Source organism: Orussus abietinus, unplaced genomic scaffold (assembly GCF_000612105.2).
Source record: "Orussus abietinus isolate OABI.00-Male unplaced genomic scaffold, Oabi_2.0 scaffold54, whole genome shotgun sequence".
NCBI lineage: Eukaryota > Metazoa > Arthropoda > Insecta > Hymenoptera > Orussidae > Orussus > Orussus abietinus.
Genome location: NW_019394260.1, coordinates 119,472 through 141,473, shown reverse-complemented (window position 1 = coordinate 141,473; position 22,002 = coordinate 119,472). Strand labels below are relative to the sequence as shown.

Genomic DNA, 22,002 nt, shown 5'->3' with positions numbered 1-22,002 from the left:
ATGTAACCGAACGCCTAGTGTCCGCCATTTTGTGGAGCTTTTGGAGGTACCACATTCTACTCGCACTCTTAACCTAGGAATAATCTCTCCGTTCTCCCATATGTAAATGTGGCTTTAATCGCTCTTCGTGTACATGTATCGAAACGTGACCACGTGACGACGCCGAAGAGAGAGAGAGGGAGCGAAGGGGAAACGGGGGAACGGTGTAAAGGAGTTAGTTGTTAAGTGGCTGGAACGACGGTGATTAACAGCGCCATCGTCCCTATCATTGCTGTGGATGACATATAAAGCGAGTATATGACATTTATCTAACGATCATATAATATGTGTATAACTAGACAATAATGTGGATAACCCCGTGACAATAAAGCGATAATAATATTGAAGTACACCATCGCTTATCCTCTCTGCCCCCCCTCTCATCTCGGTGATCATTTCCAAAAAGTCTTCGTTGGACATTCCCATTTTCACATTTATTTCCCATTGTACATCCGAGGGACGATCTCTTCGGGGTTCGTCGTTTGTAATTTCACTTAGTCAATAATGGACAGCAATTTCTTGAATTTGTTAATCACCGGCTTCGCCGCTTTCGCGCGCTCCTGTAAATTCGAACCTCTGGGGGTGTTTCTTGCAATTTCCCGACTTTTCTCCTCGTCCTCGGACTCTTCTGACTTTTCCTCGCTTTCGGACTGCAAGTCGTCGGTCTCACCAGCAACGGAGTCTTCGGAGGAATCCGATTCGTTGCTTGACTCGGACTCTTCGGCATCTGTTGCTGATGTTTCCGACTCCGAATTTATCACGTTTCCGGGGTTCACATTGTTCCCGAAATCGTTCCCATTTCTGATGTTCCCATCGACGTTGTCGTTGTACAATTTGCTGTCCAGGTTGTTGCTGCCGGAGTTGTTGATGATGAAGAGGCTGACAGAAGGAACCTCGGCCAGAAGTCTCCGAGCGACGTTTCCGGATTCGTCATTCTTCCCGTTTCCGTTTCCGTTAACCAAATTCCCAGCGACTTTGTCGGCGCCGTTGTGCACCTCGTTGTTGCTGTTGTTGCTGCCGGTGTTGTTGATGATCCTGTCCAAGCTGGACCTTGCTCTCTTGTGACTGATATTTCCGGAATCGACGTTCTCCCCGTTGTCATTTCCGTTCACCAAATTCCCTTGGACGTCGTCGTCGTCGTTCGCGATTTTGTTCTCGGCGTTGTTGCTGCCAGAGGTGTTGATGATCCTCGGTGCCAGTTGCTGATTGTTGCTCAATAGTTCTAACAGCGAGCCGTTTTGCAGAAGGCTTGCAATGAACCCTAACTGCTCGACGATCTTCATTTTTAATTGCAACAAGTTCCCAGGATGCAAATTACTCAGCAACTCTGCTATCGGGATGTTGCTTACGTGTTCCTTGATTGCTCCCTTCAGACTCTCAAGCGATTGGTCGATGTTCTGACATAGATCAGCAATACCGTGTCCGCCGATAATGACGTCCAACACCGGCCTCACGTCTTGCATATTGCTGACGAGACTCGATTGGGCGGAATCGATTAAACGCCCGACTGTCTCGACCTGTCCCAGCAACAAATCGCTGAGTCCAGATCTTCCCAAACCATTGTTACCTACATTTTCGATGCTTAGCTTTATGGCGTCCAGCAGATTCTTCAACGTGGATATGCCCACACTGATGACCTTCGGGATGTTGCCGATGATGTCCAGAACGATATTCCTTGCGTATTCCAGCAACTCGGCGAGACCAGAAACAGTGATCTGGAGATCACTCGTGATGTTGCTGCCCAAATTCTGAATTAGTTGTTGAACAAGGCTGATATCGATTTCGCTGTTTCTTCTGATTCTGTGTCCCCTCTGGGGTTCAGCAACGGCGTCGTTGCTGCTCTCGTCGACGATTTTCAAAAACGACGGCAGGTAGTTAATCGCGATTACGCTCCCGTTTCCGGGATTTAGATTCAGCAATCCAGTAGTGTTCGAGATGTAGCTGTAAATGGTCCTCTGTCCCGTCTGCAGCAACCTCTTGGCCCTGGCTTCAGCAACGTTTAGCTGGTCTTCGACGATCTTGATCTTCGACTGCAGCAACCGGCGCAGACTGGCGCCGGCAGCATTCGCAGCAACGGCGTTGCCAGTGCTCAGTTTGGCGACTATCTTCTGCTGGGTCAGCAACACGTTCTTGAGTTTACTTCTAGCAACGGCGCCGGTGTACTTGATGACTCGAGCTTCTAAACTTAAATAGTTGTCCAGACCGTTGTCAGGAATGACGCCCTTGTTGCTGAGTAGTCTCACGACTTCCGCCCCTCGGTCCAGCAATCGACTCAGACAGTCTAGGACAACGATACTGAAGTTGCTGACTATTCTCTGCTCGGCGTTTAGCAACTTGTCAAGACTTTCCGTGGCTTTTTTTCTTTCACCAACGTCGTTGCTGGTCGCGTCATTAATCAGGTCATACTCCGTCTGCGCTAATCGCTTGAGACTCGCTTTAAGGATATTCTCAGCGGTTCCAAAAACCGTCGTGTCTATTTTCAGCAACTGACTGAAACGATCATTGACGTCTGCCAACGTGTCATTGATGATTGTTAAGACGTTTCTTATGATTGCAAGTACAAAATTTGTAATGTTACCCGAGAGAGAACGCAGGTCGATTTTGTTTAATGCCAGTTGGACCAAATTGCTGATCACTTCTTTGTTAATGGTGCCGTCGCTGATGTAGTACTTCAGCTCATTGTTGATGGCCTGAATTCCTGTCTGCACCCAGATGCCGGCACTGGGGAAGCCCATTTCGTTTAGTTTCTTAATCATCTGGGCTTCTAGGTGCAGCAAGGTGCCGACGTCATGCAGGTTGCTGATCTCGTTGCTGCTCTCAGCCGTTTCCGATGGCGTAGCCTCGCTAGGAAAAGACTGACTGGCGTCGCTGTTGCCGGGTAGGACGTTTCCAAGGATCTGCTGCAACACTTCCGAGATGCTCCTGGAGGCGTCATTGTTGCTGATGAGCCTGGGCGGGATGGATCTCCGTCTCTTGACGGACACGTTTCCGGAATCTTCGCTGTCGATATCATTGTCGCTGATCGGGTTTCCTTCCACAGGGTCGTCTCCGTTTGCGACGTCGTCATTCCTGCTGCCGACGTGGTTGATGATCCGACGCAGCACATCTTTCGGCTTCTTCAGGGCGTTCCCAGAGTCGTCGTTGCTGCCGTTGTCGTTCCCTTTAACCAGGTTCCCGTTGACGGTGCCGTTTCCGTCAGAAACGCTGTTGCCTCTGTCACGGTTTCCTGAGTTGTTGATGATTCGGGTTGTTGCTGATGGGGAGTCCTGTAGGGTGTCGTTCTTGGGGTCATTGCTGGTCTCGTCGTCGTTCTCGTCTTCCAGAGTTCCGTCGTCGTCGTCGAAGGTGGAAACGTCGCTTTCCTCGTCTCCACCGATTCCGGTGTTGACGGCACTCGTTAGGAAGGCGAAGAGTTTGCTCAGGTCGATGTCGTCGGGAACCTTGCTGTCATCTCCGCCGACCAATTGTCCAATGACTTCAGCAATCGCTTTCCCAGGCCCGATTATGTCAAGAGACCTCGGCCCACCATTCGGTGCGTCGGAGTTATCGTCTTCTCCGTTGTTACCCTGGTTCCCGTGTCCAGCAGATGCCTGGTCGTCGTCATCGTCTTCCGAATTTTCCTGATCATCTCCAGCAACATTTTCACCATTACCTGAGGAGCCTTGTCCGTTTGCTCCGTTGCTTTGACCATTCCCACCAGTCCCAGTACCAGGCTGGCCATTCCCAGAGGATCCTTGACTACTAATTCCATTTCCTGCACCATTCTGGCCATTTGCATGAGATCCTTGACCATGGTCACCAGATCCCTGATCATTTGCATCAGCTCCTTGCCCTTGCCCATTTCCATTGGATCCCTGACCCTGCCCACTAGATCCTTGTCCATTTCCATTAGATCCTTGCCCCTGTCCATTTCCGTTAGATCCTTGCCCCTGCCCATTTCCGTTAGATCCTTGCCCCTGTCCATTTCCAGATCCCTGACCCTGGCCCTCCAGACAAGGCGCGTTCCTGGTGCACCTGCCAACACTTTGATCGAACCCTAGCCCCCTAGGGCAGGGATAAACGATGCTCTCATATTTCCCTGGACTATACTCATAACACCTGACGTATTTCCTGCAATCATCATGCGGCTGATTGCCAACCTTATCGCAGTGCCTCACGCAGGTCCTCTTCTGGGTATCGTAGACCTCGTAGTCCCTGCACCTTCCCAAAATGTACGCCCTACCTCCTACGCAAATCCCCCAGATCCTGGGATCCTTCGGATACACCACATCCTGGTTCTCCTTCTTGGTGCAGTCGAAGGCCACACAATCCTTGGCCACTCTTCTCAATCTACATTCCTTAATTTCGTGGTCATAGATGTTGTTCTTGGGACAGTTTATCGCGGTATCGTCTCCATTTATGCAGATGTGGTACCGGGAACAGCTAAGGGGGTCTGGATAGATCCCGGACTGCCTGGGACACACGAATCGTTCCCCAGGAGGCGCACAATCCGGAGATGGGGTCGCCGTGCAGAGTCCTGTGTTTCGGTCGCAATATGGCGTCTTTGGGGTCTCCGAACAGTCCACGGAGCCGATTTGGATGTAGCCCAAGCCAGTTGGCATGCATACCTTGCCCTCGTTGCAGTTGGACAGGTCGCACTCGCGGATGGCGTTGCAGGACGACCCGAAGGAGCTGGCCAGAGGACCCAGGAGGGCGCTGGTCAACGAACAGGTGGTCTAAAAAAATTTTACGGCGCTCGATTTGAAATAACAAATCCATCTAGACCCTGCCCAAACCTCGATGCACTCTCCACCTGAGCTAATAAATCTTATACGATTTTTTATCAAGGATCAAGGGACCAAACTTACCAGCACCACGAAGACAGCCGAAGTTCCCTTCATCGTCGAGAATCTTCCTGGTTCCTGCAGGCTGACCTTGTCGAGCCGCTCTTATATGCACTCGCACTTGCAAAAAAGGGGCCAGATAGGAGAGAGATCGGCAAACACGTGACGCACACCTTGTCGGTATTTGATAGCTATTCCGGCAGTAAATTCAGATGATAAGGTGAGTCCTTCCTTGAAAATCAGAATCATGACGCCGGTCCGCGTCATGCGATCGGCATAAACATTGCTCTCCATGATTCCGCGGCTTCGGGGGCTGTCTCAATGAAACGACACCTTCTCGCCGTGTTTATAAAAGCAGTCTTAAACATTTGCCTCTCCACTTTATTTCAATAATTTACGATAAAATGCACAGCGTCTCCCACGTCTCCTGGCACCCGCTGGGGGTGGTTAGTTACAACTAGTCAAGGTACTTTTAGGCCAAGTTCCCGCAAGGTGGTCGCAGGTCTGCAGGGTTCAAATTGTCTATGGGGTACGGAAGGCACGTCCTAGGTGCTGAGATAAGAGATTATGTACAGGTTTAGCTCCCCGGCTAGAAGATGCCCCCGACACTCCGGTGGTAGTTCAGTTGGGCGTGTTGGGCATGTTGGGCATATTCGTAGCCCTGGTCGTACCAATCCGAGGATGGTCCAGTTCCTGTGGAAGAGGGCTGACCATGGGCTGGGTGACTCGGGTGGTGATGGGGACCATGGGTCGGGGGGTACTCGCCCCCTGGGAAATGGTTGAACTGGCTCCAGCCTATCTGGGCCCTGGACCAGTCTGGGCTCGCTGGAATGATAAGAACGGTGGTCAGAGGTGCAACCAATCCCCAGGTAAATGCTCGCTGGTCTTTGTGGAGGGGATCTATCGTTTCGGGGGTATCTACCAGAATTCTGGACCAGGCTCGGCGTGGTCCCATGGGCTGCCGGAGGCTGGATGGTCTGTCCTAGTTGCATCCCGTTGGAGTGTCCTGGTAGGGACGTCAGGTGTCCAGAAATCGTGACAGGATGACCCTGGAGAGTGCTGCTCACCGTTGTCGGCACCTGGGCCATGGTCGTGGCCATCTGGGCCACGGACCCGGCGACCTGGTGGATGCTGGTCGGGATCTGGTGCAGTGCAGTAGGCCCCTGTAAGGTGGTTGGCACCTGGGGGATCCCTCCAGGGATCTGAGTCACCTGACCGAGCTGGGTCAAGTCATGACCCCCGGTGTATTGGCAGGGTGACAGTGGCAGGCTGCCAACGGGGTGGCCGATACTCCCAGCGTGCTTCCGCAATCGGGCTCGACGATTGCTGAACCACACCTGTCGGAAAACGAGAAACGTAATCCAGATCCTCGTTTCCCTGGGCCCATTAAATGCCAAGATGGTACCGGAAGTTGGAGGCAAATCGTGTAACCTTGGAAAGTTGCGATAGTACCTGGACCCTGGCTTCGGTTAGGCCAATCCTCTGTGCCAATTCCTCTCTGGCGTAGACGTCGGGATATTGGGCCCTCTGGAAAGATGCCTCCAGCTGCTCCAATTGTTCTCCAGAGAAAGTCGTCCTGCTGCGTCGCTGCTTCCTCTTCAGGGCGATGCCTGGCTCGCTCTCGGTGTCGGAATCCTCCCCACAGCGTCCTGGAGGATCAATAGAAACCTGAATTTAATTAGAAATTCTGCTAATCCGTCAGGGTAAACCGATAAATTTCTATCCATTCGATGAAACCGTCTAACCAATAAATTCGTATCGATTCGATAGAACCGTGGATGACCTCCGCGAAAAATCGGCGAGGGTGGCCAAGAAGCGTCGACTTTCCCCCGTGTAAATGGGCCGCAATTAATAATCAATAAATCCTGACGGAAATCTCAAAGTCATCCCACCACCAGGGTTTGATGAGCTCCGCCACGCGTTTGAATAACGTATTGATGAGCCAGCCCGTGCATTAACTCGGGGCCCTGACACGTAGAGATCCTTGCACACGTACTCCACCTTTCCTGGGTGGGCAGAGTCCCTGGGCCATCTCCTGCGAGATCGTTAATCATTCCGGGGGATTATTACTTCCCTAATGTCCACGAAATGTCCCCGGGATTCCCGACTCCACCCCCGGCGATTATTAACGCGAACTCGGCTGGTTTTGTCCACCTGTGATTTTCTAACAGACGTTTTGGCCTCGATAATTGTCTATCGCAATAATAAATATGGGCGATAATAAATATCGGTGGGAACGGGGGGAAAGACCGCGTTTCGGGCAAAAATCCGTGGGGTAATCTTGGGATTAAGTGCAGGGGAGATCGCGTTCTCCAAGATGGCCGCCGGTGGTGCGCCGGCTCTTAAGACTCTTAACTCCGGACTCTTTACTCCCGTAAGCCGCTGCTCGAGGCTTCGTTTTGCTCGGTTTGCGGCAAGCCAGCTCGGTGCACTCGGCATCTAATACGTCCGCGTGCATTCGCACGAAATGGGGTCCCGTATATGCGCCACGGTCGTTAAGGCATCCATAAAGTCCTCGTAAAAGCGGCCGCCATCTTGCGCGCAACTCCGCAACGCCGCCGCCATTTTGCGCGGCCGCGCCGAAGCTCTTTACGATCGGGACTCGAATTCCCTCGAATTGGAATCTCGACACTTTCCCTCCGACCATTAGCCCCCTAAAAGCGTTAATAATAATCGCCTCGGGCTTGCGGGATATTAATATCTACTCTTCCGAATTTCGTGGCTTCCTTTAAGGTGATGTCAAAGTGGCGACACAGAGGTCTCCTTTATAAAACTTTTTCTCTGAATTAAGTGTACCGAATCGTTTCGAAGCTCACAGCGTGAATATGGAGGCTATAAAGAAAGTCTTGACCCTCTTGAAGTTTGAATGGTTTAAAAATTTATTTATACGTGTTGTTTAGATTTTTCATTAAAAGTGAAATTTCATGGGCGCCGAGACCTTCCTTACAGCCTCCATATTCACGTTGTAAAATATCAAATGATTTGGTACACTCAGTTCGGGGACAAATCTCATGAACGATCGACCCCTCGGATACCACTTTCACATCCCCTTAATAATTGATTAAATGCTAATGTCCGTGTTTTCAGGGTCACGTGGTCAATCGCGGCCCACGTGGCGACTCGTCAGGCTCTCTATGGGTCGTTTCTATCCAATTTCTGTCAATTTCCAAACGATTGGTCGTGAACCAACCGTTGAGGAAGATCATTCTTCCGGTCGATAAGTGCGGAGCAAAGGCAAAGAGGAATGGCGGATCCTTCAAAGAGGAGAGATGCAGAGGCCCAGTCTTAAGTTAAGGGCCGGCAGCTCGCACGCGGCATTAAGGTCTCTCTTCCAGGGATATTACAAGCCGTTTAATGTCCTCGGTTGATCCCATTAGGCCCAGGAGACGCGAGTCCTTTCTCGAGGGCCAATCCTTGCCGCCATTGTTGGGCCCGTTCGTGTGCCACGGCCTTAGAAACTCGAATAAGTGGCCAGCGTGGCATGTTTCCCAAACTTCTTCCAAACGTTTGCGCTAAGTCCTGGGCATTGTCCAGGGTCCTCCCGTTATCCTATCTAGGTCTTGATCCCGCAGGGTCCATTGTGGCCGCCATTGCGGATGATCCGCGCACTCGTCTTCGCCGCGTCACGGTTCTCCAGGCAATTCCAAAACTGACCGAATGCCTCTCACGCATCGCAGATTCGTTTCTCCCTACTTATTTTACTCCTCGTCCGACATTCGGGGCTACAATCGATTCATTGCACGCTCAACTAGCGAATATCGAATATGCGTCGGGCGGCCACAAACATGGCGGGCATTCGAAGTCCGAGAAATCCCTCTTTTTTTTTTTCCACTGCCTACGCTTCAATTCTTCCAACTTGCCGAAGAGCGCCTTTTTCAGGGCGTCTCAGGATGGGAGAAGTCGACCTTGACGATTAATGCATTATTTCCATTCAAGAGATCCTTTGAAAATTCCCTTTTTTCCCTACTTGCACACCTTGCGCATTGCAACCTGAGGAAGAGCATTTTTCCTTGGAGGTTCAGGATGAGAGGCGTCGAACTTAACGATTAATATATCACTTCCATTACGTTTTGCACTCATAAATATGGCACCCATTCGATTATAAGATAGTCCTTTGAAAATCCCTCTTTTTTTCCCATCTTGCGTTTCTTCCAACCTGCCGAAAATCGTCCTTCGCAGGTCCCAGAGCGGGAGACATCGACGCGTGGGAAGGTCCACTTCCGAGGGCGAAAAAGAAATGGCGGCCATTAATAACCGAGACGTCCCGTGTGTTGACCGTTCGCGTCGTTACGCCGATACGAGGGGAGGACATCCTTTTCCGAAATCCGCAGTCCAGCGGCACCGTCAAAGGACATCCCACTTCCTCCGACGGCGCAGGACGAAGAGGAAAGCCTGGGCGTCCTGGATGCGTGGGTTGTCTGGTACAATGCGTCTCTTTATTGCGGTTTCCACCTCGTGGCCGAGCAATGGCCGCCACGCGGGAGGGACGCGATTCCCGGGGTGGATTTTCCAAAATTCCCAGCGGCAGGCCTTTGAAGACCGGCTCCACCTCGCCGCGTGGTACCTTGCCTCGCATTTGTCAGGCGTTTTCCTTTTCTTTTTTATTCAGGAACTTAGCCTAATAGACGCCAAGAGTCAGAACTTCCCGAACGGAGTCATGGATTCTCCTTCCGTTTTTACTTTATTTTTTTATTTATTTTTTTACAGGATCATAGACTCACTCAAGGCGTTTCCTCTGCACTGTTAGCGGGGGAAAATGTATCATTGACATATCCGAATTATCTTACGAGGCTAGGGTCGCCTGTACATTATTAATTTCCGATATTCTCATGCAGATCCGCGGATTCCAAGATGGCGGCGCGCGGGGTGTTGTGAAATATCGCCGAACATTATTTTCGACGTCGCGGGACGTTGTCGCCACCGCTCGGTGGAAGTCGGAATGTGACGGGTATTTCAAAAGAGGGCCGCCGTCTTTTATTGAAGATGCAACTTGTCTCCGAGGCCATTCTTCCATTATTTCGATTGTCACCCGGGAGGAGAGAACGCCGCCAAAGAGAGAGCCGCTCCGGGGAGCGGAAAGAGCCTCCGAACTCGTTGCTGAACGGATTTCCTTCTCCACGTCCATTTTCTCCATCATCACGAGATCCCAGTTTTCCTAATATTTCCCAGCTCGATTTTCAATGGAATGACTTTTCCCCTCTAAGTCCCAGAAATGGCCCCGTAACCTTGTTTTTGGGCCCCACACGTGGCTCCTGCCATTTCCCCGCGAAACTGCACTTTGGGATCTCTTGCGGGCGACGACGCGGAAAAACAATTATCGGAGTCATCTCGAGGGTAGGGCCCAGAGTGTCGGTGATGCGTTGGTGGGCCAGGTGCGTCGGGCCCAGGTCGGGCCCAGGTTGGGCCCAGTCGGCATTCCTGCGCTTGCCCTCTGACACCGGCTCTGACCGGCGGTCCTCTCAGAACTTGACTCGAGGTATCCACCTCTTCCTCCGATCGGGCCTTACACCTAAGGGGCCCGAATCCTCGCAAGGGGCCCGACAGAGGAATCGCCCGTGATCCTTTAAGGGGCCCCATATGTTGGGCCCGTAATCGGAGAGCACTCCCTCTCGAGTCCTGACGCCGGGCATGAGGCCCAACGGAGCCATCCATAGACGTTCCCTAGACGTCTTAAATAATAAACCATCTTCGCATTAAACAAAAAAAAAAGGAAAAAAAATACTATCACTAAACCAGAGAAATATTCCACTACCAACCAAGAAAAAGGAAAATTAAGAAATAATAATTTCATTAAAACCAAAGTCGAATAAATTGGACGCGGCGTGACAATTTATTTCAGCCAAATAATTAACCTTTTAATTGAACATATATACTTAGGTACCGTTCAAAAAAACGCTTTTTAGGTTGAATGAAGTTTTTTTTGGCTCAGGGCATGAATCATTTGAATCGGTAGAAAGGACAGTCATTTGATGAACGCTTCTCTAGGCGGCGTCAAAGGGTGAATTTCTCCAGGGGAGAAACCTTGAAAGGCACTTATTCCGGCAAGTTTTCTCCGAAAGGTGGAAGTCTCCTCGTCTCTCTTAATTTCGGTAGGCCGAAGACGTCCTTAAGGGCTCATCAAAGGCGAGAAACCGCGATCGCCGATCGGGATTGCCGTTGATAGGCAGGATCGATGGGGCTCTCAGCCCCGAAGAGGCACGGATTGGCTGAATAGATCGCGTGAAAAGATGCGTGTAATCAATTAGAAGAGGCCCCCGGGGGCCTCGTGGATGTCGAGAGCAAATATCTCTTTCGTAGCACCGTCATCCAGAAATGTGCCGGTCAGCATCCCCGTCGAGATCGCCTTCCTTTTCCCTCGATCGAATCCACCTCGATCCTTACTTATAGTCGCCTTCGCTCTGTATAAAGTGTCCCTATTGACGCGTCACCGATTAAAAAGCCGAAGAAAACCGTTTGAAAGTCCCTAAATTCACGATACTCTCCATAATGACCCATGGACCCTCAGCGTCGCATCCAGCTTCCTCCACACATCCTATTTTCTTTCCTCTTCCTTAACCAGCGATTCCGATCCGACCAATTTCCCACGAAATATGGAGCTTCGATCATTAGGATCATCCCCTAGGTTTGAATTTTAAAAAATCGCTTCTTAAGTCCCAAAACCCATGGGAGGTTCCAGGGAGACCCATGGACAATAAACGTCGCGCCAGGACTTATCGCCTAAAAAATCTCTCTCTGGGAAAAAAAAAATCCTATCAGCTTCCTATCCTTAAAAGATCGCCGATCTCGGTAGCCGGGAAGTCTCGTAACCCTGGAAGTGGAACGGATCCTTGGCAAGGAGCATCGGTTCCTGGCTTCGCTTTCGGAAGAGGCCCCGTCATCCCCGTAGCTCTTCTTTCCCGATTTTTCCGCGTGTCGAATTGGGCCTGAATGGCGGAAAAGGTGCCGCAGGGCCCGAGTTATAAATCTAGAGGCGGCCCGTTTGCCTGGGGACCGGTTGGCAGCTCCTCTTGGGGGTCCTAACGTGTGAGGTCCCCTAAATGGTAACAAATCCCACGGAATGGGCAACAATGGCTGCCGGCGGCGCCGGTTGACACCGAGATGCCAGTGCGTCTTTCTGTCATCGCCTGGAGACCAATGGACGCCGCCGAAGGCCACCGGAGTCTGTAAGGACCTCTGGGCTGATGGACGTGCCTATGTAGACTGGTCCAGGTCCTGGGGAAAACGGCAAACCACTCCTAGGGGAAGGATCCTTCCTGGGGAGCGTCCTTACCGCCGCCACAATGGGCGAGCGTCCAATTGGGGGCATGTAGGTACTTCTGGTCATTGTCGGCTGTCACCGCCCACCATGGGAGGTTCAATCTATCCAACATTACATCCTAGGTGGTCCAGGATGGGGTCCACCGAAGGATCCATACGATCCCTACGGATCCTTCGATCTGAAAATCACCGAAAACTCTTCTCTTTCAGGTGTCCTGGATAACTCCTGACTTCGGCGCCAAGTCATCCACTTCCTACGGGAAAGGACTTCCATGGGGCACCCTTATCGAGGACACCTTATCAAAGCGCCCTTGTTTATCGTCAACTGTAGGACGTTGAAATCGTCCAGCGTAATATCTCAGGTGGTCCAGACTGGGGACCATCGGAAGGATCCATGGATCCTTAAATCCGATGAAGGTTGAATGTCACTTTTGGGGGGTGGCGGAAAAATTCTCTTTTTCGGGAAAATTTCTAACTTGGACATCGGGAGATATGAGCACGAGCGACACGTTTTGGGCGTCTTTGCTTCGTACCATTAACCGGTGCTGATCAAAGATCCGAGTTTCCTCCCTGGAAACGAGCTCGAGGACGTGGTCTCCGATCGGGCGATAAACTCCAGGTGGAGTTGGAAGGCACGGGGAATTAGCATGTTCAACCCCTGAGATCGGATCTGTGGGAAACGCGGTCGCCGTTGTCCGGGAAATCTCGGGCCGACGCCCGGAAAATTGCCGCCGGCCGATCGACGCTGGGCGTCGCGATGTCCGCCGATATCTCGGTGTCCTGGGGCCCTGCTCGCGGGATTACGTCGAGGACAACCCCAGGATCGGCTTCCGTCCATGTCGGGCGAGCTAGATACAACCTGAGATATCTGCTCGACAACGGCGGACCTCTTCCTGTCCCAGCTTGGCGTCCTGACCATAGAGTCCTTGCCATGAGTCAACTCGGAAGACTCGGGAAGGTCCCTTCCAACTACGATCCAATGATCTAGCCTGATTGTCTCAAAAAATATGATTAAAAAAATCACCACTTCATATTTGTGCTTGGATTATCCCGATCCCCATCAGCACCATGATCCTAAATTCACCCGCCGGTGCCCCTAAAAAAATCAGCAGTCTTTTTTCTCGCCCCTGTATGAATCTGATGCCGATCAGCATCTTGATTCGCGATTAAAAATCCTGAGAAAAATCGCCAAATTTTATATTCTGTCATCCTGTGGGTTATTTCGATAGACAAGAGGTCCGGTCCAGGGTAGCTCGGAAGGTGATCAGAGGTTCCTGGATCTCAAGGATTTCCAGGATATGCCCAGAGTCCTGGTTCCTGGATCTCAAGGATTTCAAATCCTCAGAAAAATCGCCAAATCTCATATTTTGTCATCCTGTGGGTTATTTCGATAGACAAGAGGTCCGGTCCAGGGTAGCTCGGAAGGTGATCAGAGGTTCCTGGATCTCAAGGATTTCCAGGACATACCCAGAGTCCAGAGACCAAGTTTTCCTGGGACCTTCGGAGGGTTCCCTCGAGCTAGAGCCGGGCAGAGATGGAATCAATAATCCCGATAGCGAATCACTTAGTGGGGAGGTGTGGGTGGACGTGGCCGTGAGAGGGACGGAGGGGCTCGGCTCGTGATGGGGGGCGAGGGGGGCGGTATACTGGATATACATATTACACGTGGGGGGCAGAGCGGAGGCAGGGAGGACCCATTAGGCTAATCCCTCGTCGGCGGCCGACGGCCAAAGGAACGGAATAAGAAACCCACAGGCTACGTGTCATTCCTGCTCCCTCCTCGCCGCCTTGCCCCGCTTTACTTTCCTGCCCCTTGGACGCCGACACCTCGTCCTGCACCTCCGACAACCTCGAGAAGGTGCTCCTCTTCCGCCACCTCTTCGTCTTTTCCACCCCTCGTTGGTCCGGAGTTTAATTTTTATTTTCCCTCCTAGGGATTTTTTCCGTTATCAGGTGTGGATCCAGAAGAGGTATGGACGATATTTCCCACGTGCAATTAGGCTTCATCTCTATTAATTCTTTTTTTTTTTCTCAATTTTTCTTTAATAAATCGGTCTATAGTCAATAATCGATGCTGGTCGATCGGAATTTCAGAAGACTATTTTAGGTGGTTTGCAAATTTCATTTCAATTTTTTTCTCGTAGGTGGACGAGGTGCCTCGGGAACTCGGAACGGAAACAATCACTCCAGGTGGTTATCAGAGTGCAATTAAGCCTTTTCTCTATCTACTGATTAATTTTTTTTCAATGCTTTTAATAAGTCGACCCTGGGCCTCGAGACTTATTTCGGCGGTGAAGTTTCTTGATCAGAGTCGGAGAGGAGGATTTCAGGTGGTTTACAAATTTGTGCTCGGGGAGTCGTTTCTCCTTTGCCGAGGCAGCGGACCGCGAAGAAACACTCGTCGACTGGGTTAATTCATTGCTACCTGTGAGTTACCACCTCGGCTGGGAGATATAGTCGGGATAACGGATGGCCGTAATTGCGCGCGGACCAATATTCAATTACGAGGCCCCGACAGCGGGCCGATGAGAATCCGCGAAAGGCGTCGAGGGAGTCGACGGCACTTCCGGCGAGCTCGGGGCCTTATTTCGAGGAGGCCAGGGCCCCTCGAGGCGGGCCCAGGTACGACGAGATGGGAACCACTGCGGACGTGTGGCAGGCGGTCCGTTTGATCTCCGCGGGGCCCTCGCGGGCTCCCCGTGGGCCCCTCAGGGCCTGAGGCCCACTCTTGGATCTCTCGGATCTCTCGGGCCCCTCGGATCCCTCGATCTCCCGACTCTCCGGACGCCTTCCTCGTGCAGGACCAGGGAGACCGAAGGAAATCGGCGGGGTTGGAGGGGCCCAACGGGCCCGGAACGTCCAAGGGGCCTTCCTCTTCCTGGTGGACGTCGGCGCGCACCCTCTATTTACCCGATTTGCGGTGATCAAGGACCTCTGAATTGCCGCTTGTCCCCTGGACATGGGTTCGGGCCTCGTGGGCCCATTGGACCCAACCTGCGACCGCGGAGGGGCCTTCCACCTGGACGGCGCGGCTGGAATCTCGGTCGGGTAATTTCTCCTTTATTTAACGGCCGAGAGGGGCGAGAAAACGAGAAGAAGGACGATAATGTGTGCCCATAAGATATTGACACTCCTGTAATCCGTTTGTCGGAGTTGCGGTCAACCTAGCTAATCCAGCTCACGCCCACTGGGGATTAAGTCCGTTGCCTTGTCGGCTCGTCCTGCCTCTGACTGGGCCCGACTAAACTCAGCCAAAGGCCCCGATCTCCCAAGAAATCCTCAAGATGGGGCCCGAGACGCGTCAAACGCGACCCGTCGTCTCGGGGGTCCGAAGTCAGGCCCTAAAAGCCCAGATCCTGTCCTAGAAGGCCCATCACCCTTCGTGAGGCCCCTTCGAGTTGGGCCTCTCCGATCTGTAATTGCGACTGGCGGGTCCGTGAGCTCGTTAAGGCGATCAGGACGATCCTTCGTCCAGGAAACCTCCGAAAATCGGAAATGGTCGCATCCTTGGGGGACTGATAAGTCCCAAGGGGTCCAACGCCCCCTTAACGCGCGACTCGACTAAGTTACCGGCACTTTTGGGCCAGGTGGGGACCACCAAATTGCCAGGGGATTCGCCGCTGCAGTTTCGTCGGTGGGCTTAATTTAACGATTTAACGACTGGACTGCCACTTACCGCCACCCAGGATGCCGTTGATCGTGTAGTCCTTCTTCCCGTCGTCGCTGGGACGTCCTCCCCGCAGGAGTCGGCTGATCGAGCTGACGCTCGGCGGGTCCGAGAATCCTTCCTGGAAAATCGTCCGCCATTTTTAACGGGCCCAAACCCGATTTAACTAATGAAGATGAAAATCCTTCCTGGGAAATTGTCCGCCATTTTTAACGGGCCCGAAACCGATCTATCGAATGATGGAATTGGATTCCCTTTCCCGGGAAATCCGTTTAGGGTGATTTTCGTCCGTCGCGCAAGAAAGATGGCCGCCGTCGTCGCGAATGTTTATTGCCGCGTGTTGCGCGGATTGATTTATCGTTTTCGAAGAAGCGATTGCCGTCACCGGTACGCGCAGGCACGAAGGTGCACATCTCGGCAGGCTGCAGGTGCACGGGCCCAATTGGCATTTGCAACTGCGCGCTGCCAGGATGTAATTTGACGAGCGATTACTTAAGGTGTGGGCGAAGCTTTGCGCCGCGCCCTCTACGATCGATCTCGCTCCCCGGTAGAAAAACACGGGTCGAAACCGATCAGGCCCAGTAACGGGGCCGGATGGAACCGAAGGAAGTGTTAGCGGGGCCCTATGAAGCTAAAGGGAGCACTAACGGGGCCCAAGGAACGTGGACGTGGGCCTAAAAGTTGGATTTCCACCCCGGGAATGGATCTCGAGGTGGCCCCGAATCTGGGCCTCAATGCCCCGACCAAAAAATTGGGCCCGATTGAAAAGGCCTTCCGCTTCCTCCGCAGAAGCAGGGTCCGCAAAGAGGGGGGCGACCGAGCCGTAAGAATCGCGATTCCTCACGGGTCATCTTATCCGCGTTATCGACCGATAAATCGGCGGAATCTCCGCTGGCCGTGAAACGCGAGGCGGAGAACAAGGAAGGAAAGCCCGGTTACGAGGAAAGCGGCCGGGCCCCTTTGCGGGGCCCGACAAGAAGAGGGGGTCGCGGAGGAGAGTTCGCCGTTACCGACGTAGCGTCAAACGTGGGCCCAACCCCGATCGGTATCTCTCCGTAGCGGCGGATCGCCGATCGCGGATCTCAGAAACAATAACGATCCGGTGGGGCCCGGCAACGGGGCCCGGGCGATGACAGGAAAAGAGAGATGGAGAAAAGGGCCCGGGGCCCCTCGGGCCCCAGGAACGCCCCCTTCCAACATTAAATGCCGTATTAATGCCGGCCACGGTCGCTGCCTGGACGGGGCCCGCCTGGGCCCAGACCGGGCCCCGATTGCATCCCATGCAACGGCGTATGCATTTTCGAGAGGGCCTTTTTTTAAGGGGGAGAGCGAAAGGGGGCCCGGCCGATTCTCACCTCGAGCCACGACTTATCACTTTATCGAGCCGAGTCGTCCGCCTTTATCGGGACTCATCGGGCCCCGATGGGCACCGGCCGACGGATTCGCCTCTCGAGGTGGCAAATTAATTTTTTTGCCTCCACGCTCTCCGCACCCGCCCGAAACCCACTGGAGAACCCAACGCGGAAGTCTGAGCCCGTAAGGCCCAAAGTCTCCTTCCCGTACGATTTGGGCCAGGCGCTCCTGGAGACTTCCAGAAAATTCTAACAATTTCTAGTCTAATCAACAACCCGCAATGCACATTCCCTGTTGTGTGTACGTAATAATTCCTTAGTAAATTGATTGAGGCCCATTTTCAGGCGGCCCATGGGCCTCCTGTTAAACCAGGATTAGGGGAAACAATGAAGCCTTCTCTTAGCCTCCTTTGTTCAGGACTCTTTTTCATGGCTCTTATCTCTTTCCAATCGGGATCTTTCTCGGGGAATGAAGCGATAACGTCACGGTCAGGGAGTAAGGCCCCTTCGAAGGGCCTTACGCCTATGTGGTGCGGGTGTAGGCGGCGGGCAGGATCGTATTAGAGGACACGCGAGTCGCCTTGGGGTCTCCGTGCACCCCTCCTCGCTTCGCGCCGCCTCGTGTGCAATATTAAAAAGGCCCATTCAGTGCGATCCTCCTCGAGATACACCATTTCGAAACATCCGTATCGACGAAGGGGTCAATGGCTGGCCGGAAAGAGATTCGCGGCGGCGTGGAAGAGCTAAGTTTAATTCGCGAATTTAAATCCAGAGGCCGAAACTAGCGGCTCGAGATTTGCCAGCCGGGCCTTGAGTTACGTAAACCGATTGCGTGCCAAGGTGCGCGATAAGACAATGCACACACTCCTGGTGGAAAAAAGAAAACCGTGTTTATATTTCCTAATCCCTCAGAGGCGCATCTTCTTCTTGGCAGAGTCACCTCGGGCAAAAACGACGCATAGTTTTAGGGATTTCTTCAAGAACACGCATTGGGACGATGATAAAGACGTACTTAACTAATCTGAATTTACTAATCTTGGCTAAGCTAACCTACTTAACGAAGACGAATTTTTTAAGAATTACCTCCACGACCTCGTCGCGGAATTCCCAGGAGAAGATGCCTTACCTAATCTAAGTTAAATCAGTCCGATCTAGCGGAACGTAATTGTTTTTCTTTTTTTTTTTAATTACCTTCATGAGCTTGTCGCGGATTTCCCAGGAGAAGATGCCGGGGTTGTCCCTCTTCAGCTCCTCGATCCTGGCCTCGACTTCCGGCGTGGCGACCCTCGGTTTGCTCCCCCCAATCACACCAGGCCTTATTGATCCCGTTTCTTGATATCGATTCAGAATCTTCGAGACACATCCATGAGAGACTCGAAGTTGTCGGGAAATCACGCAAGGTCTGACCCCCGCAGCGGCCATTTCCACGATTTTCAGTCTGATGTGATTAGGCAATGGCCGCCCGTTAATGAAGACGCCGCCAAGCTGATTCATCCGACCCTGGCCTGCAAGAATAGCGCCAAGATATACTCCAGCCTCGAGCCAAAGTCCCATTTCTTCTCTTTCCCGGGAAATCTGACTCTGCGTGAATTTTCTGCAAATTTGTCCTGGATTTAGCGCTTACGCGGTTATCAAAACCCGCGTTTCAAGGTGAGCTCCCTTGTTCCTCGGAAAAGAAGAATTACGCGTGGGACCAAAATGGCCGCCGGGATGGAAGGCGATTTTCAGAACTATTTCCCGGGCTCATGAGTGAATTTTCCGCAAATTTCTCCTGAACTTAGCGCTTTCGCGGTTATCGAAACTCGCGTTTCAATGCGAGCTCCATTTTTCCTCGGAAAAGAAATATAGCACGCGGGACCAAAATGGCCGCCAGGGTGGAAAGCGATTTTCGGGACTATTTCCCGAGCTCATGAGTGAATTTTCCGCAAATTTGTCCTGAATTTAGCGCTTTTGCGGTATTTAAAACTCGCGTTTCAAGGCGAGCTCCATTTTTCCTCGGAAAAGAAAGATGACGCGTGGGACCAAAATGGCCGCCAGGGTGGAAGGCGATTTTCTGGACTATTTTTCGGGCTCATGAGTGTTCGAGGTTAAGTGCCGTCGGCGGATAACTGGCGTGAAATTCCCGAGTTTGCCGGGCGGCCATTTAAGTCCTCGGCGGGCTTTAAAATTCGAAACTAACGGGGAGTCCTCGCGCAAAAAGCCTCAGGGTCGGATCCGCGTGTTCTCCACGCGAATCGTGGGGAGAGGTGGGTGGGAGAAAATTGAAAACGAGGAGAAAAAAGTAAAGGAGGAGGCCAGACACCTAAATGGCGTAAAATTTGGGAAGTTATGGGAGCCGGAGGAGCGTGCAGTCATTCCCGGGACTAACGAGCACGAGGTCCGATCGTTAGTCGCATTATCCGCTCTCTGTACGTGACATTGCTACCTGTATCATTAGGAGGACCGAGTGCTCCCCTAATTACTATGTTTACGAATTATGTACGCCCCGGTATGGGTGTACTTACACCGTGGCGTGCAAATCCCGAAATGCCTAATTAGCGAGACCATTTCCATAGACCCTAGATCCCCGAAATGACGAAACAATTTCCCGCAACCCCCATAAAGCCGAAACAAGTAAGTCCTAGCATCGAAAATTGAATTTTAACCCTCAGGGATTTAAAGTAACCCCCTGGGCGCGAGATAAACTGGGATTCTTGACCACCCCCTGAGAGGGGGTTGGCTAGTTTCCTAATTTCACCATGAAGGGGTCCTGCGATCACCAACCTTGGAAAGGATATCCACCGAAGATGGGTCTCATGCCTCCGGTGACATCCATGGTCCCCTTGAGGGCACCCAGTTTGCAGGCCACGGAATCACTGCACTTGAACCACCCCAAACTCGCGAAAATCCCCCACCCACTCGAAGTGGATCGAAACGACCCCAAGGATCACCGTAACGGGGGTGATGGTCCCTTTTATGGGGTAAGGACGACGAGAGAAGCCAGGAGAACTCGAAAAGTACGAGAACCACCTGACAAAGAGGCAGGCTGGATGCAGGGTTGATGAGCTTTGACGATGATCCTTGGTAGTCCTTGACGATTGTCGATGATCCTTGATGATCCTTGATGGTCCTCGACGATTGTCGATGATCTTTGATGGTCCCTGATGTTCACCAAGATCCTTGGTGATCCTTGCTGGGGGCATCAGCGACCAGCAGCGATCAAAGGGGTGTCGGTGGGCATCACCGGGTCCAGCGGCCTCCAGGGGGCTCCGGCGGGTTGCAGGGGCCTCCAGGGGCCTCCAGGGGGCTCCGGCGGGTTGCAGGGACCTCCAAGGCGCACCGGGGAGGGACAAGAAGAAGAAGACGAGCGAAAAGCAAAGCACCGGCGGCCTTTCGTTCCGAGGAGTTAGGCCACAGTAACGTGGTCGTGGTCCCAGGCTCCCTCGCGGACCAGGGGTTCCATCGGCGACCAGGGGGGCCGATTGCTGGGAACTGCTGGTACCGAGGGCACCCATCATTGGCTGTGCCCTGCCACGTGGTTGGTAACCAGGGACCTCACAATGGGCGTCCCTACCCATGGGTCCGCCTACGGATCGTGCCTCTCGCCACGCCGAGTTGGTGGTGGGAATCGTCGCTCATGGTGAACGCTCCGAGGGGGATTTTCTGCGCCTGTAATACACGAAGAGGGGTGACACCCTGCACCCCTTCGACCATGTTTTTTGCGCCCATACCGATCTTCCTCGATTTTTCCCTGGAGGACCTTGGGCGACCTAGCAACTCGCAGCGCCCATAAGTGACGATCGATTGCTGATCACTTGCTGATGGAAGGATGCAGTTGCAATTTTGCATTTTGTTGGACTCTTTGAGTACTGTTTAGGGGCTCTGCAGAGTCGATGCCGATGGCGAGGGGTCTAGGGTGGTGTTTGCCGAATGTATGGGGGACTAAACCCCTTCGTGGGGTCCCTAGGGTTGGATCTCGTCGTGGCTGGTTCCGTTTGCTGGCGATTGAGTCTGTTGGGAAATCTCATCAGGGGATATTGTTTAATATTTATTTGCGCCGCTGATGTGCCCTTAGAGGCCTAGGATAGCCATTGCAAGACCCCCATGAACGGGGGGCCCCTTAATGCTAACGAGTCAGGGAAAGTGAGATTATTAGAAATTAGCCTCGCTTGGGCCTGAAGGTCAGCTCCTGAGGAGCTTCCTTGTCCTTGAGGAGATTCTTAAATGGGACCCTTAGGGCCGATAACGCGAGACGGAAAGTTGGGCCCAAAATCCTTAGAGGGTGGAATCCTAAACGGAAACCCAAACAGCGAGAGCCGCTCCACGAACGAGGAATATTTACAACGTACACTGGCTCGGAGTAAAATCATAATGAATGTATGATGGGGCCTATAAATTTTATGACGGCCCCATATAAAGTCCCGGCCTCGCCTGTAAATCTTCGCGGCACGGTAGCGAGAGAAGTTCTTCCTTGTGGTGCTAGCTTGGAAGCCCCATGGTCCATGGGGGGTCTTGCGGGTCCTGGGACCAGGAGTCCTGAAGGACTTCACGGGGCCTCAGGCCCATGGGGCCTCTCTTTCCCCGTGGTCAGTCTTATCCGTGCTTAGAGCCTACACACCCTGAATGGCGCCCTCCAAATATTTGGGACTGTCCTGAGCTGCTGCACTTCTCGTCCTTGGAAATTCCTCCAGTGGCAGAATTTGGGCCTTACATCTTATGTTAAAAAATATTTTATTAGGATAATGGTTGGCCTATGATAATTGACGCGGATTGTCTTCGTTGTTGAATGGAAAAGGATTGATACTTCAGGGATACCGTGGAAGAAACGCTCGCCGTAACGAAGAGGCATGGAAAAAGGGCCCGTCACCTGTCAGGCCCGAAATGG

General features: G+C 52.5%; 2 protein-coding genes across 2 annotated transcripts; both read right to left on the bottom strand.

The window, feature by feature from the left end:
• Positions 1-285: 285 nt before the first annotated feature.
• On the bottom strand, positions 286-4,952 carry LOC105700936. Its single transcript, XM_012427245.2, has 2 exons — positions 4,887-4,952; positions 286-4,754 (listed from the first exon to the last, which is right to left on the bottom strand). Exons 1-2 carry the CDS (start codon positions 4,917-4,919, stop codon positions 534-536), a joined length of 4,254 nt encoding a protein of 1,417 aa, XP_012282668.1. The 5' UTR covers positions 4,920-4,952; the 3' UTR covers positions 286-533.
• A 499-nt stretch (positions 4,953-5,451) lies between these two features.
• Positions 5,452-19,953, bottom strand: LOC105700823 (protein gooseberry-neuro). The gene is made up of 6 exons (XM_012427012.1): positions 19,902-19,953; positions 18,330-18,643; positions 15,796-15,907; positions 6,315-6,511; positions 5,785-6,199; positions 5,452-5,687 (listed from the first exon to the last, which is right to left on the bottom strand). Exons 1-6 carry the CDS (start codon positions 19,951-19,953, stop codon positions 5,452-5,454), a joined length of 1,326 nt encoding a protein of 441 aa, XP_012282435.1.
• Between the last annotated feature and the right edge of the window lie 2,049 nt (positions 19,954-22,002).